This window comes from Micromesistius poutassou (genome assembly GCF_964030765.1).
Source record: "Micromesistius poutassou genome assembly, chromosome: 3".
Taxonomy (NCBI): Eukaryota; Metazoa; Chordata; class Actinopteri; order Gadiformes; family Gadidae; genus Micromesistius; species Micromesistius poutassou.
In genome coordinates, this window is record NC_140273.1 from 12,888,615 (window position 1) to 12,909,043 (window position 20,429).

The 20,429-nt window shown below is 39.1% G+C and overlaps 1 protein-coding gene across 1 annotated transcript; it reads left to right on the forward strand.

Moving 5' to 3' along the window:
- Positions 1-1,969: 1,969 nt before the first annotated feature.
- Positions 1,970-19,813, forward strand: rnf24 (ring finger protein 24). Its single transcript, XM_084465815.1, has 6 exons — positions 1,970-2,305; positions 9,567-9,716; positions 12,942-12,984; positions 14,473-14,514; positions 15,367-15,446; positions 16,413-19,813. Exons 2-6 carry the CDS (start codon positions 9,574-9,576, stop codon positions 16,549-16,551), a joined length of 447 nt encoding a protein of 148 aa, XP_084321941.1. The 5' UTR covers positions 1,970-2,305; positions 9,567-9,573; the 3' UTR covers positions 16,552-19,813.
- Positions 19,814-20,429: the final 616 nt, after the last annotated feature.

Genomic DNA, 20,429 nt, shown 5'->3' on the forward strand with positions numbered 1-20,429 from the left:
CTTAATTACCACAGAGGTCAGGGAGAGGCTGTAGACGTTAAGTCCTGTTGTGCTTGGCATTATAGAGGATGGTGTTTTTTGCAGTAGGCTGGTTCATGGCATTTCTCCAGTGAGATTTGGAGAGACATAGTTTGGCCCGGCTGCTCTGCTGGGGTTCTGTCTCTTGAAGAGCCTGTTAATGTCCCTCTCCATGTTGATGAGAGTCGTCAATGTGGTAGGGGAGTTCAGGGCCACTGTGGTTGGCAGCTGTGGAGAGGTCCAGGCCCCTGCTGTGGTGGTGGGGGGGCGGGGGGAGTGGAGCCGATGGGCTTGAGCCAGTGGGAGGTGTTATGGGGGATGGTGACAGGCCTGTTGACTTTGAAAGCGACATTAAAAGTCATCATTATGCATAGAAGGAAGCAGTTTGGAAGAATTTTATAAAAAGACACAGCTTCAGTTTTCCAAAGTTATAACTGAATGAACCACGTAAGGGAACATTTGTGTGGTGAGACCTTAAGAGAATTGTACATTAAAAACATTCTCCAACATCATTAACCAACCAGAGGATTTAACAGAGGGTAGTGAGCCAAGCTTCCTCAATTGCGATGTGGGACACTGAATCATTTTGGAGAATTACTCATTAAGAATATTTTTCTAAGAGAACGTTCTTTAGCAAGTTACTGAATAGTGGACAAGGTAGTAAACATTAAACCAAGGCCTCTCTGCTGTTTCATTGATGGGAAGTTCCATGATGTCACTGCAAGTGTCGCTCCTTACATTGACTACATTCAAGATAAATCTGCCTCCATCTTATTAAAGCTGTACATGTGTTAGTAGATATTTTGTCATATCAATACATGTATTATCCTTTCAATGTACTTTGTATGTGGATTTGAGTAAGTGGAGGCTGAGGTGGAAGTGGAAGGTTTTATGTTGAGCGCGCGGCCCTAGGCAGTCATAACACTGCTCATACATAACCCCACCTCTCTAGAGCTCTGAATCAGCCCACTCTAAATGCTCTGAACTGTGAATATCGTTCAAGTTTCTGGCTGATTCAAACATTGACATTGAGTGAATAAAACATACTTGAAATAATCACTTTGAAGACGACTTACTTAATTTGATTATTAAATCTCAGAATTCTGACTTTATTCTGAGAACTCTGACTTTATACTTAGAATTCTGAATTTATACACAGAATTCAGATTATAAACTCAGAACTAACTCAGAAATATCCTTAAGGTTCTAATCCTCTTCCGTATAAATTAATTAAAAAGGTAAAAGTTTATTTTCAGTTTCGTGCGTTCAAAAGTACGGTACTTTAAATGGTGTTTGGCCCCCTCTGTAGGCCACGCCTCTGACCAAGTTGATGGAAAATTACTGATAGGCGAGCGGATTGTTTTTTCTTTTCTGGGGGTCCTCACCAGCGACCAGATCTAGACGATCAGAGTTCGCTCTAACAAGTTTAACAAGTTCTTTCTTCCTGTTTCACTCCACAATGTATTCAAATGTACATGTGATTGCCACATGGTAATTGTAACACATCCTCCACTGTGTCGGTGTCTGTCACGACGTAGCCCGTTATCACGAGCAAGCCAGCTCCGTCTGGTACAGCATCCATCCTGACTCCCATATTCCCGACAAGATGATGAAACTAATGGACCAAAAGCAATAAAGGTTAATACATAGTTGGACAAAATTTAGTTTTAACGTTTGTACCTTTTTATTACTCAAAGCACTTTACAAACTTATAACGTTTCGTATAAGGACGTACGTAAACCACGCTCCCCTCGCTTTGGGTGTACTCCTTCCCCTCCTCCTGCCGGGCTCCTGTGCCATCGGCAGCATCGCTGTCTGCGGGGCTCCACGCTGATAAAACGGGAGGAGGGATCTAGAGAGAATTACGTGCGGACCGTCGAGATTACCCCCCCCCCCCCCCCCCCCCCCCCCCCCCCACACACACACACACACACACACACACACACACACACACACACACACATACACACCCCACCCCACTCTCTCTCTCAGTGGCCACGGTATGGAAAACACGCGAAATTGATAGATTGTGTGTTATTCCTATAATTGGCCCTGCATCTAACGGCGCATCTTTGGTCCGTTCTTATCTCCTCACAAGAGAAAGCAATAATACCCCGTTCAGGATGAGGTGTGTGTGCAGGAGCTGAGCTGCTCGTCTGCTTCTCCGTGTCGAATAGCGGTAGCTTTCTATTATCATCGGATGTTCGGCTGATTCGGTCGCCCCGTCGCCTGTCAGAAGAAGGAACACAGCGAGGAGGAATATCGTGGAGGTCTAAAGGAATTGTTGGTGAGTGGAGATGAGTGTTATAATAACGATCATACGCGGGACGACGTTAGCTTGGTGGAGTCTCGCCACACACACACACACACACACACACACACACACACACACACACACACACACACACACACACACACACACACACACACACACACACACACACACACACACACACACTGCTCCCGACTCGTTCCTCACTGAACGGTGCATTTTAGTTAAGATGTTAGTGGCAAGCATTAAATGGCTTGGGGACCGTTCAGTGAAAGCATAGAAAATGTATCTGTTGTGTGCATTTAAATCAAGTAGGCCTGTCAAGTTATGTATGTTGTTCTTCCTCCTCCCGATTAAAAAAAACGATTCAGCAATATTCTCACACATTAGTAATTCATAAACTCACGGTACGTTAACGTTACTTTAAATAGAAAAACTGATAACCCACTGAACGTCCAACATGCAATACGAAACCAACTTCAACGCGATCCTACACCGTTGTTGTGCAATGTAACCGAAAGTAAGAAAGTCACGTATTTTCCCTATCATAATTAAAGGGCTATTTAACCACGTCACTTAGCTTACGATCGTCAGGTAGGCCTATATATATATTCATCGAGCTGATGTTATCCATTATTACACAGTATGCTACTAAAGCTAGCTGAGGTTGTGTGTGTGTGTGTGTGTGTGTGTGTGTGTGTGTGTGTGTGTGTGTGTGTGTGTGTGTGTGTGTGTGTGTGTGTGTGTGTGTGTGTGTGTGTGTGTGTGTGTGTGTGTGTGTGTGTGTTTTTGCATCCATGTGTGTTATTATGACCCTTTAGATGTTGGCTATGCTACGTCCACACGACCGCTAGTGGGGGACAGCACACCTATGCCACAACAACACGCGGACAATAGTCATTGTACTCCGCACAAAAGTGCAGATGTGGTGTTTGAGCAGAGTGGGAGAAAATGGTTTATTTTGTTTTAAGGGTCACGGGCACTCGTTGTAGGCTACATGCAAAGCTACGATGTTGTTGAGCTATGTTTTTGGGTTCTCCAGTGAGCACATCTCATTGTTTACCTCCTCAAAGTGTGCTGCCCGCCCAAGACATCAGACGGCCTTTTATTTGGGATTTGAAGTGGAAGTTGAACCAGTTTCCTTAACCCTGAACTCATTAGAGCACCGCAGACTGATGTTAAAAAACCCAGCCTGTAAGAAGATATCTCATTAAGAGTAAGATTTATTATCAGTAGGCTTATGTGAAAATGAATTGGTGATAAATATGCTGAACTGATAGATAATATTTGCAGAGCCTATTTTGTCTCTGTAACAAACGTCGGAACAAGTTAGTGAGCACTAAGAAATATAGCCTAGTGACTCGAATCGTCCAGGTAAAAATCCAACAGTAATAGTAACCCAAATTGTAAAACTATTGCAAGTACAATGTATCTTCTGACTCTTCAACAAAGGTAGGGGTTAATCCTTACACCTGATGCTTTAACAGTATACAAGAGTGTGGTGTGACATGAAGGCTTGCTTGGTAGGTCCAACAAAAGGTTCTAAAAGTAGACCTTGACCTTTATCTTTATCCCCAGCTTTAAATGATTTATTTACACATGAGAGCCAGCTAAAACAGCAGCGATCAATGAATTTGTGCAGTCGACTTCTTTTTTGCATTATATGAGTTCTGATACCTCAGATGAAAGTCAAATGTGCGTGTATTGCAGACTGGACAAATACACTTATCAAATGATGAAATGTTAGGCTAAGATAGGCTTACAAACACAAACATTTAAAGGATCAAATGCCGATGCTTAATTGCATTTGACCAAACAAATGAATGTATTTTTACTGTGGTAAAAGAAAAGGAGGTTAAACAGGGTGTGAAATGTTATATTACGTGATGATAAGCAACAAAGTGCTTTTTCAAGTTTGCCGTTCAGAGAATGCATGGTTGTTTTGCACACAAGTGAATTACCCCCACATGAGAGCAGTTTTTATTTAGCAGCAATGACCCTGTTCCCTGTGGGTCCTATTACTTAAAGCCACGTAACTTGACCTGCAATCTTTTCATTTCTATGATAGACACATTTTGAAATGAATAGTCTTATCAAGAACTTTTTATCAGGCCTGTCTCCGTTCCTAACCATTTTCCTAACCATTTCAGTGTATTTAATCTATTAACGTTAGACCAGTGTAATGCATGTCATACATAAACAAACGCATGTCAATAGAGTTGCAAGGTTGTGAACATAAGGACTATGATTTCTGGAGGATGAGCTAAGCCAAGATACTGGTTATCCGATTGGAGCAAATGCCTAGTGTCCTTCTCTTTAGACATTGCTGGACATTTTGTGGCTAAGCATTTTTTTCTACTAAAGTGACATAAATATGAGACTGAGCTGAAGCACATTGAGACAAACAATAGCTACATTTCCTTCTAATCTTTGGGGGCTGGAGGTGACAGAGTAAAGAGCCCTGCACTCAAAGTGCCACTAGTACGGGACATGAGCCTGTTGCTTGTGACAGCTGCCAGTGTCATTCCTTGTTTGCTACAGCTTGTGTTACTGTGTACTGTCCTTGTCCAGTAACCAGTGAGTCAGGGAGTACGTCAAAATCCCAATGAATTAGGGAGTCAGGGAGGGACATTAGTTTTTCTTTGAGGCCTCCTCTTTTGGCCCAGTCAAGGAATGTTAAGAAATTCACAGACTCAAATAGAAACCGTAGAAAAGATAGAAAAGTTAACAGTTTGTTGTTTCTTTTTTCAGATGAGGGTGCTTAACACATCCCTTTTTCTGTTTTTTGTGGGGGGGATTTTGCAAAAGAAGTTTGCAATCAAAAATAATGTAAGGTAATGTGCAAACATTTATTGGTTTTAGTTTTGTTTGGTTTATTAGTCATCATTTGCCATAATTATGACCATTATTTAACCAATACTACATTACAATTGCTCTCCTTAATAACCACCATTTAAAATATGTTTAGACTGTTTCACTTTAGTTCAGCTAATCTGCATTTTTTAAGATAATAAACTCATTAGGCTTAAAATTTTATCCAAAAGTGACTAATCCATACAAAGCTGATACCTCTCGAAGACAAATGCTAACTTGAATCCATTGAATCAAGTCCATTGATTCAACTGACCAAAAACAACACTTTAATTACAACACAACAACAAGTTGTTATTAGGAGCAATTGTTGTTGTTGTTGCTGTTATTGTATAGTAGGTCAGCCAATGTTATTAATATAGCCCTTAATCACAGTAATGCTGTGTTCCAGGGACACTTTTCAACCCGTAAGTTATGATTTTAAGTCATGACTTAAAGTCACGACTCACGACCTGATAGCGACTCACGACCTGGTAGCGGGGCTTCGAGGCCTCATTCTGTAAAACCCTGCCAAGCCCCTCGAAGAGCAAGGAAAACTCTTAATTATCCGGGGAAAACACTTTGGGAAGGAAGGCAGGATGGTTAGGAGTGCAATAGGTGCCACAATGGCAGCATATTGTTAGATTGTTGGATGGAAAGTAGTAAACGAGGAATGTCCATGCTGGTGTGGATGTGCTGGTGACTAAGACGGTAGCTGTTATGGGGATTCATGGTCAACTAAACCACAGCATTACATTAAACCTTTTAGTTTAACATTTTGTTTAGCTATTTTATATTAAAACATCTTGTACATTGTTGTTACACTTGTATTCATCCTTGTTGTTACAGTTAATTCAAACGTTCCACTTTGTTCAAACTTAGCTTATTTATTTTAACTCTTATACTTCAGATATACTCCAACTATTTTTTTAAATCGTTTGGATGTTTTTGTTATGAATACTCTGTTCAGACTTAAAACATTGAAACACTTTTTAAATCTTTTCACTTGGGTTCAGCTATTCATCATTTCTATACGTCTCAAACTGTGTAGTTTTATGAAACACTACAGAATTCCCTGCATTTTCTTTAAGACATAGTTGCTCTTTGTTTAATGTGTCGCATTCTTCTTTTTCATTGAATTTATTAGCAGGCTACACTGTGTCGCGCTGCTATGATGTCACAATGCTTACGTAGCTAGAAAGGCTAGAAACGCCGGCCAGATTTAGCAAAATCGACAAAGGGACACTCCCACTTGTGATGCCATTAAGGCACAGGGCAGATTTTCAAATGGCTTGAAATGGCTAATCACACTCACACCTGGTGATATAATAGGGGCCCTTTAAGACCGAAGCATTTCCTCCAGTATGGTTGGATTTCCACACGTATGTTCCATAATCTGTCTGATTCCAATATAAGCATATACGTTATGTGTACAGCGTTTATGATACTATAAGGAATGTTGTGTTTTCTCTATTGCTCGGGCTAATAGGTCATCTCTGAGTCAGGCTGCGGCCCTGTTGTGACGTTCCTTCAGGTAATGGATCACTCTGCCTGGCTTGTGTCCATACAAACCTCACTACAGGCCTTTGTTAATTTTTTCATGCTTCAATGGTTGGCACCTTTAAGCTCCATGTCAGTCAATTTTGTATTCAAGTGTCAGTAGCCGCCCCTGCGATTGAGTATTGGTTTAGCGTGACTCATAGGAAATGTTTTGGTTGAAAGGTCATTGTTTGGTCATCGTCATGTGTTTTTTTAGTAGTTATTGCACAGGGGGTATCGTCACTCATCGGTTCTCAAAGAGGTCATTAGTTTGAGTGTATGTGCGTTTGTTGGTGTCACATCTGTATTGGCGGTTCATTCATGGAGGTCATGTTCAGAGGCTATTCAACACAAAGAAAATGATCAGAAAATCAATAAACACAAATATATGTGTAATTGTAAACATCCCCCTTCTTAAGGCATGGTTTATATAACCGTACGAATAAGGGTCATGGATAAATTGAAGGTATTCTTTTTGTTCCTCTTATTGTGGCCTTGCCTAAGTTGAATTTGGCCATTCTCCATACAGCTGTAAGGAAGTTAATCTTTTTTAAGACCATGCTCACACTGTGTCTATTTCTGTTGCTGTGTTTTGGTGTATTGGCGTTGGCGTTGGCGTAGGCCTATTTCTCTCCTTGGATAGCTGGTAGAGGTTTCCATGTACCCAATCTAAAATAGATCCATTCAACCACAGTAATTTTTTTCAAATGAAGTTCAGTTTTGTCTTGGCAACTAATGTACATATACTGCTGGAGTTTCCATAACATTTGGATGAAATGGATTCCCTTAAATTTTACCAACCTGAATTTGTTTTAAATTCATTATTTTATATAAGAAATATGACCACATTACATATTACGATTCAGTGTTTCCACCAGGAAACGGTGGTCACTGCCCAGAGCGAGGAGGCGCGGCAGCGAAAATTGTGGGGGTATTTTGCTCAAAGATGCCAATCCGCACTAATGAAATAAACAACTGTTTATTTGAATACAAATGTATCTTCTTATTTGTGGCACAGCTGACAAGACGCATTCGCGCATTCTATCCTGCGTGGCTGTATATACAACCACTAGATGCCGCCATTTCAATTCCATTCAAAAAGCTTTATTGGCACGACTATTGTTGTAAACAGTATTACCAATGAATTATTTATCTTTATTTTTTGTACCTGATGGAAGTAAGTTTTCTTTCCCTACGAGAGTTTTGTACTTTGTTTATGCATAGTAATAATAAAAAATAAAATAAAAACATTATATATATATATTTATTATTATTATTATTTTTTTTTAATACATTGGTAGTCAAGGTGGGGCCCTAGTGTTGTTAAGGCGGCCGCCTTAACCACAGTGCTGGGGGAAACACTGCGATTCATTGCTCATGATATTCTATCTGTTTAGTATTTTAAATCATTTGAATCAAACAAAAATATCTCAAATAAACACAAAACAGAATCCTAAATAGCTACTGAACAGTCTCTTAACTGCAACATAAACAAGGGTGCAGCACAGAGCAATATATTCCAGTACATCACCACTAATTACATCTGTCCACTAAGGAAATAATAGTACAGCCATATACAAACTAGTTCCAGTCCAGCCAATTGTTTTCAATGAGACAGTCCAATGGATTTTATCAGCCAGAGGAAACGTCTACCTTGTGTTTACATATTCATGGTGTAAACATGTGATCTCTTATTTACTTCAGAGGGGAACTGCCTGAGGGAACATCCTGATTGGTTCCCGCCAGGGGGACGGGGGTAACTGTTGTTGCTCTGCACATGGCTCAGTTATGTAACCGCATGGAGAGAGGGGAGGGGGTGTGGGGTTGATGATTATGAAGGGAAAATGTAGGAGGAGGTCTTGAACTGTGGCATGACTGGCCTCTTATCTTTTTATGAATTACCTTTAAAAATACTACACTCTTAATAAGAAACATACGACCTCTGAAGCCTTTTATTGTGGTAGGAAACATCATGTGACATACACGATCAAGATCATATGAAAAACAAGTTTTCATCATGAAGGATGAACAATCTTCACGCTTTCAACAATCTAGTAACCCTGAGTTTCACTATGTTTCACTGTGTCTTAAGTGTTCTCTATAAAGGGATGGAGACCAGGAGTTCTATTCAGAAAAATACATTTTATACGAGCCAGGGTAAAGTCGATTTTCAGCATTTAACATTGACCGTGAATTGTAGTGATTACCGGGAATAAAGTGAGCATAAGTATGCCCATACCCCATGATATTTTATTTTGTGCACACAAGTATTCTCTCTACCTCATAGATTAGTGCGTGCCTTCCATGTTCAGCCTCCCACACATCCAAGGTATTACAACAAGAATCCATAGACTTTGAAATAGTCTGCATGTATAATTTGGCTTCATTAAACAGCCCTCAAGAGACCACATTCATCTTCATTGGCCAGCCATCCTCTGGATAGCCTGAAGACATGTCTGGTCATGCCTCTTCAGCGTTATTTAGTCAGTGGGTGGGTGACCCCCTCATAAAAGCGCACATCTAGAAGCTGTAACTTACTGTTTCAAGGCTCCCTACTATAGGAGCAGTTTAACAATTTAACTGATTACTGTGTGTTTACCATCATAAGCCTATTATTATTATTTTTGGGGTGCTCAGTATTTATTTTCCGGATCATTCCTAGTGGGCTTAACCGCTCGCCTGAAGGTAGGCTGAATTATATTCATGTCTAACTTTTCATTTTTCATATTCAGTGGGATTATGGTGTGTGAAATCCAAGTTGTTGAAATTTAGTCATTCAAACTAAATAATCTCTCACCTTTCTCATCTCTCCCCATCTCACTCATCATCCTCTCCCTCATCCTCTCCCTCATCCTCTCCCTCCTCCTCTATCTCTCCCTCCATACAGACTATCCATGAGTACCGATTTCAAGCACCACACTTTCAGGATGCCAAACATAGGGTTCCAGAACCTTCCTCTCAATATTTACATTGTTGTGTTTGGGACGGCCATATTCGTCTTCATTCTCAGCCTGCTCTTCTGCTGCTACCTGATAAGGTAAGCTCCAGAAATGGCACCACTGCTTTCACTTCAAGCTCATTAAGACTCTGGAGAAGTTTGGCTTTTGTTTTATGTTTCATTCATGTTTGAGGCTTGTTGGGCCAAAGTGACATACCTTCTTTTGTGTAAATTATTGTGTTGATTAAATGTGCTCAGAAATAGTGAACATGACATGCATTCATTCATTCTGAGCATTTAAATTGTCTTGTGCAGTCAGCCATCCATGCATATATCCTGCATTCATATTAGGCAAGCTAAATCATTTTGAAGTGCTTGCATGGATCCTTACTTAATGAACTCCTCGGCTGTTTGGGATAAAATGTGTGGTCCACAGCACTTATTATTTCCTTGAGGCCAACATCATTGTGGATAGTGTACAAAAATGTTAATATATATATTGTTCTATATGCCGATCCAGCTTGAGTTGTTATAAGATCACTCAAGAGTTAAAATGTGCTTATTTTCACATAAACGGATGTGGTGTCAGTCTTAGCTGGATGATATGCCTTTGTGACACATAAAAAACTCTCAAATGTCAACCTTGGAGACTAGAGTTTCTGACTTAACCATCTGAAAGAAAAGAGTAACAATAAAACAATAAAAGTATTTATTTTTACTGTTTAATTTGCCTAAGAAACAAACTTGTTTTACTGAATATTGTACACCAACAGTGTCCCAAATTAACTTTTGATGACATCGTCTTTTGAGGTAGCTGCTAAAGTATAGGTAAATAATATTAATATTATTTTTATCATCATAGTTTAAATGATCGAGATAGGGATAAATTAATTCACCCAGGTGAGGGTTTATTTCTTACTTCACCTGTATCTAATCAATTTACCAAGTCACTCAAAGAAGAGAAGTAGCAGATCATCTAGATAAATTTATTATTTATTAGGTACTTAAACTGATACACATTTAAGATATTGTTGTCAAATGTCATACAAAAGTAGTTAAAAAAAAAGTTTAATCTCAATTCTAACCCCTGGTATCTGAAATATAATTATACTTTATAATAGCCGTAAATATCAATGCAAACCCATGCGTCGCAGCAACAGTGTGTTGAGTTGAGTATATTCCCATTTACTCAAAAGCAATCCAAGACAAAAATGGAATATTGTCACATGCCTGACTGAAAGGATGAATAAGCGTGTACTATTGTCAACCATAAACTGAAAGGTTAAAGGCATAACGTTCACACAGGAAGAAATAACATTCCTAAATGATATTTGATTCACATGAATGTGAAAGCAAACCACTTAAGCCTTAACACACCTCAGGCTATGAGGTTGAAAGGAGACACCAGCACACATGACCCTGAACGCAATGTGCCCAGATGGCATTTCATTCTACTTCGTCTTATGTTATATTATTTATATAATATGATATTATATTATATTATAATAAATGGATGGTATTCAATTATATTTAATATTTTTTAAGAATTAATTTGTGCATTATTTATAGCATAGTCAAAGGGAAGCCCAACTGGTCTATTTAAAGACCCTCCAATACCAAACAAATCAAATCATGATCTCTCCCCCTTTGACCCCCACTGACCCACGACCCTATGCCACCATGTGCCCCATTACATGCTGGTCTCTTTCAGAATGTCAGAACCTCTGCTAGTGTGTGCTGCCTGTTTTGCAGATTCCTCTCACACTGCAGCGAGAGGTTAAGGTTACTTGTTATGGAGGTAAATCTCATATAACTACGAATCTCTTATCTCTCCTGCTCACACTGTGCTCCCCTTACAACCTTCTCCTGCTGAAACATTTACGCCCTCTTTTTTCTCGCTCTGTATCCAGACTCTTCCATTCTCTCTCTTGTTTACTATCGTTATTTGTTGTGGTTGTTGTTGTTTGTTGTTGTCAATAGTTATTGCCTGAGTGAAAGGTTCACACATGTACATTTCACATCTGTGTGGCTCATAGATTTTCAGGATACATTAGTACCTAAAATTCATGTTTTTTGCAATGTCTTAATTGTGTGTTTTAATTGATATATGTACTTTTTATGTGAATGGTAAGTTTATATTTTTACCACAGCATTGTTGAATACTTAAATCTGATTGGTCAATAACATTCAGGGAGTATGCCTACTTCAATAATGGAACACCTCTGGCTATAAACAGGTCCAAATCAATGCGCTACAAATCCAGCATTAACAACACGGTCAAATAGAACTTTCAATCATGTGTTTCCTTGACAACACAAAAACCACACACTTAATGCACTGCAGAAGAAGAAAGAAGAAGATTAAATTTTGACTGATTAAGTACATAAAAAAACATCAACAATGTTATAGATGAAAGTAACTCATTTGTAATCGTTGTTGGTACCTGGGGTATATATGTGGTATGGTGTCCACGGCTACAATGTGTACGTTATTAATGATGCTTTGTAACTTAAAATCAATTACAAAATGTGAAATTGTTATATGTACTGTATGAGTTGAAGAAAAAATAGTCAGTCTAAAGTTACACAAAGAAACTGAATAAAATAGTAACTTATGAATAATATTCTATAATGTAGTTTGTAATTTGGCACAGAACACTCTTACGCTTACAAACCAATATAGTCTCAATGACTACCATTGGCCATATTTTATTCATAAAAAGCATTTTTGTCAGAGCAATAATCTATCATTTCCTTAGTTATTGGTGGACCACTCCATGTTGATATGTATGGCTGACAACTTGCAGAGATTTCTTCATCCATTCATTTAATCACTTTATATTACATTTTTTAAATGTTAAAATAATGGTATGCTTCAATTTAATTTATGATGTATATACAAACTGCATTAACAGCTAAAACAAGTTTTCCTTTAAATATCGAAGTTGCCATCTATTCGATGTTCCCATATGCCCAGACCAAATCTTTTCCAGCTTTTTACAAATACTGAACAAATATTGGTTTTCCTGTACAAAATAAGGTGATCCAAAATAACAAACTTGAAAAAGTGTTGTTACAGTGATCAACACATTATGAGATGAACCACATAATAAGTAAAAATGTATTAAATACAATTCATTTAGCTTAATCTGTATGATAAACTCATGCTTTACATTTAAATCACTAGCATCAAGAGTGAGTTACATTTTTAGAAGGCCATATTTGACTTATTAGTCCTTCTTTCAGGATATATCTGTCAGATAGGATAAAAAATTTTAGATCACTTTCTAATCCAGGAGATTTTTTTCCCTCTCATTCTTTCTAGATTACGGCACCAGGCCCACAAAGAGTTGTATGCATACAAACAGGTAAGACACACACACACGCACACACAGGCACACACACACACACACACACACACACACACACACACACACACACACACACACAAACACACACACACACACACACTTGGAGCTGTTTCTTTATCAATTGATGGATATCACTATTCACACTATATCACATTATCTATTATGTATTATCTATTATTTTGCAGATTAAAGAACAAACACACTCAAAGTATTTATCTCAATCTAGATCTCTTTTTGAAGCTGTTTATTGTGTCATGAACTTGAGGGTAATCTAAACAATGTTAGAAGAAATTATATAGTCCTGTTTGAAATGTGGATATTAAAGTCCCTTATATGCTAATGTTAGTAGGTTTTTGCCAACGTATGGCAATGTTAAATCCAGTTTACATTCTCTGTTGCTTACATTCTCTGCTGAACAATGCATAGCGAGGGCGGTCACTATTGTCTCTTCTATGTAGATCAGATTAGATGAGATACAAGTGAAGTTCTGAATTGAAAGTGAGAAAAGTCACACACACCTACATTCCTTCCTGGGTACCTTCAGAAACCCAGGCCCCGTCCACACAAACCATGTTTGTTTTTTTTGACTGTCCAGACGGATCCGACGTTTTCGTAGCCCGAAAACGCACTTTTCTGAGGCCCTGTCCACACGAGCGAAAACGTTCTTTTCCCCTCCGTTTTCCTTTGATGCATTTCAGGAATATCTCCGTAAAGAAGAACTCATTGCGAAAAAAATTTAGCTGTAGAAACGCTGTATCGCTAAATCAAGCCTGCTCGCTGTATACAAACATACAGTCGAGGAGGAGATAGCAGTTACCAAAATCTTTTAGATTGAGCAGAAATACTTTTTAATGTACATTTAGTAATTAAATCCACCAAGGGGCTGTATTTAAAGATACAAAAAGAATACAAATAAAATAAAATAAAAAAATTCAACTCAACTCTAACGTCGCACAGCTGGTGGGGGGGCGATGACGTCATAATTTGCTTTTCAGGCGTCCACACGAATCCTAACACGAAAATGCATAGGTTTGTTTTTATCTTTTATCTTATCCACCCTGGGAACGATGACATCATGACACCAGCTGGGCGACGTTAGAATTGCGTTGAATTTGTTTTTATTTAATTTTATTTGTATTATTTTTGTAGCTTTAAATACAGCCCCTTGGTAAATGTAATTACTAACTGTACATTAAAAAGTATTTCAATCTAAAAGGTTTTGGAAACTGCCTTCTCCTCCTCAACTGTATGTTTGTATTCAGCGTGCAGGCTTGATGCACGCAGGCTTCATGTACTACAGCGTTTCTACAGCTTGATGCATTTTTTGTAATGAGTCCATCTTTACAAAGATATTCCTGAAACACCTTGTTTCCCTTGTTGGGTTTTCTCTACATTGTATTCCTACTTAGATCTTGGATGGTTGCCAAGGGGATTCTCCAGGTAACAAGTTTGTGATCTGTGACCATGTCTGCCCTTTCTTCCCAGGTTATACAGAAAGAAAAGGTCAAAGAGCTAAATTTGCATGAGGTAAGTCCTACCTACGAGTTAAGATTGTGATTTTCCTAAATCATATTCACATAATGGTTGCTAATCATCTTACATTATTGATTAATACAGTAATACAGACAACTGCGGCCTAGCCCTTGTTCGCAGGAAGATACATTTAGTTGATATTGCCGTGTGGTGCTGATGCCTTATATTATGACTATTAAAATATCATGACCAATAGCCTGATAAAACCAAAATTCACAGCCTTCTCAAACACCTACAATAGATTTGAACACACCCTTCCTCTTGTAATTTGCCAAAGACGATGCTACTTAGTCTCTTTTGACGACAACAATGGGAGGCTCTGGCTCTTTGTATTACACCAGCGTGTCAGTCTATTCACCAAGCAACCTTTCAACTCTGTTTTGAGTTGACTGAACCCTGCCTCTGTCTAAGCAAATTTAGACTTTAGACCGCTCCTAGTTGATTTCTGACAAATGAGGATATCCCTCATTTGTTTGTGGAAGTATCTTGCCTGTCAATCACAGGTGCATGAGTGCAACACCACTAAAGGAAAGGGTTTTTTGGTTGATTAGTTTCGATATCCCACTCTCATCTGCCACTCTCATCTGCTCTTCTTTGTCTCTTAAGAACGCTCAAATCATACCTACAGCACCTTTAAGTAAATCTGAGTTTTTATTGTTTTACTAACAAAAGAATAGCACTTATCCCTCTTCAACATTTTGTATTTAGCAATTATTTAACATATTTGTCAAATTATATTCTAATAATACAATTGTTATGAAGTTAAAGTGTGCATGCGTGCATCAGTGTCGAAAGGAAAGGGTATCCTAGCAACGTATTGGATATCCACTCTCTCCTGCTCTACAGATATGTGCTGTATGCTTGGAGGAGTTCAAACAGAAGGATGAGCTGGGCATCTGCCCATGCAAGCATGCCTTTCACAGAAAGTAAGTACAACAGGTTTGGTCGGCCCACAGGGACACACACAATTTATTCATGCATGCATCAATCATCATGAAATGGGGTCAATATGGGCAGGCGTGAAGAAAGACATACCTGTAGCCTACCAAAGTATTTTTGTTCATTGTTATTATGTGCCCTCAATACAGTATTTCCCTTTCCAATCCTCCACATAATTAAATCAAATTAAACAGAGCAAGTGGGTAGGCATGCATATAAACATAAGTACACATTTACTCTTTATCCTACGACACACTTGGTCCCCCCGCAGTGACACACACATTGTAAAATACTACTGGAGCTCTGTTTCAATAGTGCTTCCACACTCTCCCTCCCTCTCACAAACCTGTCCTTATTCTTCTACCGAATACATATTCAAAAATATGTCATCAATTCCAATTCAAATGAAAAATTGGAGTGTGCCCCCTTTTTGTCATGGCTGGGGTCCAACAAAAATAGTCACAAATAGTGACAAGAAGTAAATGATTAAAGTGGCAACACCCAGGCTGCTTCTGGCTATGCCTCTTGTAGCTGCCTCATGCTCCCGAGCCATCTGTCAGCATCACTACAAGTGACAGTCGTTCTCCTACATGTGTTCCAGGCCTGGATTTGCATTGGAGTTAGGGTTACCACAGCATACCGGCTCATTAGCTCTTTAGGAAGCAGATCTCTAAACAGGCAGCTCAGGGAAAATGTGACAGGATAATGTCACACACACACACACACACACACACACACACACACACACACACACACACACACACACACACACACACACACACACACACACACACACATTGATAACCTAGAGTTACAGATTCACCCTTCTTGTTCTCCAACCTTGAACCTGACCCCCTGTTCTAACTCTCCTTGCCCTCCTTCCTTGTGCGTGCATCCCTGTGTGTGTGTGTGTGTGTGTGTGTGTATGTGTGTGCGTGCGTGCGTCCATCCAGGTGCCTGATCAAGTGGCTGGAGGTGAGGAAGGTGTGCCCGCTGTGCAACACCCTGGTCCTGCAGCTGGCCCAGCAGGCCAGCACCCCCTCAGACACCCCCACACAACAGCCCCTTCCGGGGGTAGAGAACCTGGTGTAGCCCCCTGCTACCCTGCCCACCCACCAACACCATATCGCCACAACACACAGAGCACACACACATACAAGGACCCGCATATGCACAGACACGCACAGGTACAGAGGCACACATACACATACACATGGATACCCAGATGCCGGCACACACAATCGCACACACCGATGCAGACACGCACACACCCACAGACATGCATACACACACACACACACACTGCCAACTCAAATACACACGTCTTGCCCAGACATCTGGACAGAGGAGCCGGACAATTTATCTGTATCAAAGGAGTGGTGAAGGAGAGGCTGGAGCTGTGGGGTAGAGCTGTTTTGATCTGCCATTAATCTATTTCAATGGCTGCTCACTTTGCCTTTCTTGACACCTGGACCTTGGATGTCAGTGTCATCTGGTAATGTACACTCTGTTGACCTTGCCCAATTGTTGTTGTTGTTGTTTCACGGACAATGCAGAAGAAGATTATGTTTGCTTCTCAACAAAGACTGTTTCACAACCAAAGCAATTTGATGGGGACACCAGCAGAACGCGAGTTGAAGAAGAAAGTTAACCACAAAGCCAAGAGCTACAAAAACTGTTGTTTTTTTTAATCTATTTTTTGTTTGTTTTTGACAAGCACTTTATGATGACTGAACCTTAATTGCTTGTGATGGAAGTAGCAAGGTCATATTTTATTATCATTTTTCATAATTTCTTTCTTAATATGTATGGAGCCATGTGTTTTTTTATTTTTATTATTATTTTAAGATTTTATAAGGACAACGTTGATCTTAAAGGGACAACCCTATTTAGAATATGGCGCAGAAAGTGAAGAATGATTTCAAACTGGTGGATACAGAAATATCAAACAAATATTATCTTACAAAAATATCAAAGAAATATTATCTTACAAAAATGTGAATCGAAGATTTGTATTTGTATTTTGGTATGCATCTGAAACACAGACAAACACACATATAAACACAAATAAAACAAAAGTGTATTTAAATAATATTTTAATATGACGATTTTACACTTCAATTTAACAGTATTAAAAGTTTACAGGTATTTTTATTTGTTACAATTTGGCTACTTGTTTTTTTTTTATTGCTCGGCTTGTCTTGTCTATATTTCAATGGAGGAAAATCTTTGCATGCCACATTCATTGTCTCGGGACATTCACTGTAACACATTTATGCTATGAAGAAAAAAAGAATAGATGTGAAAGTTTTATTTACATGTGACTGAAGAACAAAATCTGATTGGCTACTAACTTGGCTATTAACTAGTTTAAATACTGCCTTGTTCCCATGGCGATGATGTTGGATCATTTATGTGATTTGCTCATGTTTCAGCCATATAAAGTCACAGTTCACATAACAGAAGGCCATGCAGTTTAGTCAGGGGGCTGAGAACAAAGCTGGCCCATGCCACTTTTGCTGCATGCCGACAGAATTCACTTTAACATGTTGTGTTAGTGTTGTGGCGAAGGTAACCCGCACACTATGTCTACTACTCACAGTGTGAACCAATCAGAAGGCTGTCAGAACAGCTGTGCTCAGCCGTTTCATTCAGAAAACAAGCGCAATGTTGCTGCTGATCAGAGCCCTGCAGTCTAGTGGCTTCTACCCCAGCTTTACCCACTTGTTTTTGTTACGCGCTGCACGTGACATGCATATAATGTTCCATTACAAACATTATTGGGTCAAAGTGCTAAGTAGGTTACTTTGGACAGATAAAGGTTGTGTGCTACTCTTAAGTGTTTGAAGAAGAGGCTATGGATAAATTCTGCATTGTTTTTGCCATTAATGTTATTATATTTTATTATGATCAAAGATCTATCCCAACTTTTCCAACAGCTGCTGCTGACTAAAACTATTTAAGCTTCAACTGTGCAATCCAATCACATAATGCTCAAGCATTCTGTTATTTTCTGTTTGTATGGCTATAATGATACATATAAAGATCTGTTGTTCAAACTTGCATCTCTGCTAATATATTGATATATATAACAAGATAAATAAATTATTAGGGTAAAAAATTATCAAGAAATAGTAAACAAGAAAGAATGCTATACATCAAGTTATCTATTGCCCCGCCTATTACTGTACACTTATAAGAGATTGTTCTTGAAGGTTCGGCAACTTCAAATGGGCCCTTGAAAGTCTCCCCTTGTCGATAAATATTTTCTTCCTGGGCCTGTTCTACAGAGAGAATGGAATAAGGGGTTCATGAAACATCTACCAGATATGAATGAAGGTGCCACCGATCAAAGTGCTGTCCAGCTCATTGACACATCCATCACATACAAGCCCTTCAAAAGGCCCTTTTCTTGTACTTTTAAGTTTGATCATAACAAGTTAAGAATTTGATATGGTTGATCATAACTGGAAAAACTGACGAAGCACATCCCTCTGTTGAAACCTTCTTTTTGTAGTTCTTGTTTTTTAACTGCAAGCTTGGAGATTGAAACACGATGATTGTAATATGTATGGTAAAGCGCTGGTGTGTGGGAAGTGTCGTTTTTTCAGTTTTTGTTCAATGTATTCATACTATTATTTGGTATTGTTTCACAGAAAAAACTGGTAGCGAGACACTCAAACTGCCATCTAACAATCTCATGTGGTTTATTCTGTCACACGGTTTGTGGTATCTTTTTCAGCTGAAATTGCTGCCGCCCTTTTCAACAGTAAATGTGGAGCATGTCCCTATTGTCGCAAAACAATGTGTAATTGTTTTAGGAAGGGCTCCTTGAAGCGCAAAGGACACACCTTTGTAGTAAATGGAAAAGGCTATGAGGAGGTATTTTCACCCTTGGACGACTGTTGTACTAAGTTAAGTACCTGTAGATTATCATTGTGTGACTGAATTTACCACTGTATACCCATTTATATGTCAACATATGGGTATGATCTCAGACTAAGGTATTTGGTGCTTTTTTTCTATCAACAGCCAACAGCACGTCATGAAATGATGCTCAAGGAAAATGGGCGTGGCTTGGTTTACTTTTGAAACTCCTGGCACACTGAATTAAGTGCTCTCTCTCAGCAAATGTCTTACCATGTATCCAACAATATCCCCTTTCTATCTCTCTTCCTTTCAGCACCAGTTTCTTTTTTTAGAAGCAATAATTCTGTAAGGCAACTGATGCAGCAGAATTGTTAAAGTTCTATTTTTGTATATTTAATTGCTCAGTTTTGAAAGTTTCAACACTGTGTTTTTGTTGCATGATATGCCATGAATTGTAAATAAAGTATCCATGTTTTGGAAGTAATTTCTGGAGTGGAGTTGCCTCCCTGATGATGATGATACCTTGAAAATCATTAATGGCAAATGACAAATACAAAAGCAATGTATTTTGTTGTTGAGTGTCTCCGGGTAATTTCCACCACACTACACACCTGAACCTGAGCTTCTGACTACTCCACATGGTATCTGGAATCGCTACTGGCCTGAGTAACCCAAGGCTGCGCCTCTCTGCTGAGCCGGCCGAGCCATTCTTTTATAGCTGAAGAATGATTGCAGGACAATAACTTGGCCAGAATACCTCTCCATGCCCTCATTGAAAGTTTCATATCACAGAGCTCTTACCAACCCTCCAGCCGTCCGTAAACCATCAGTAGTGAATGATTTTGAGGTAGAAATTCAAACTGCAGCCATCGTACAAGACTGAAACGTGTTGACAACAATACCTACAAGACCCAATATCACAATATAAGTACAATATTGATTTTCAAAGTAATGATGCATCCAACTGAACCTTTCTGTAGATGATTCAAACCAGATGTGTGCCTGAATTTGATTATATTTGACCATTATATCTATGCATCTATTTGTTCTACTCCTTCTCCTTCTGCTTCTTCTTCTTCTAAAGGTTTTGGGTCTGATAA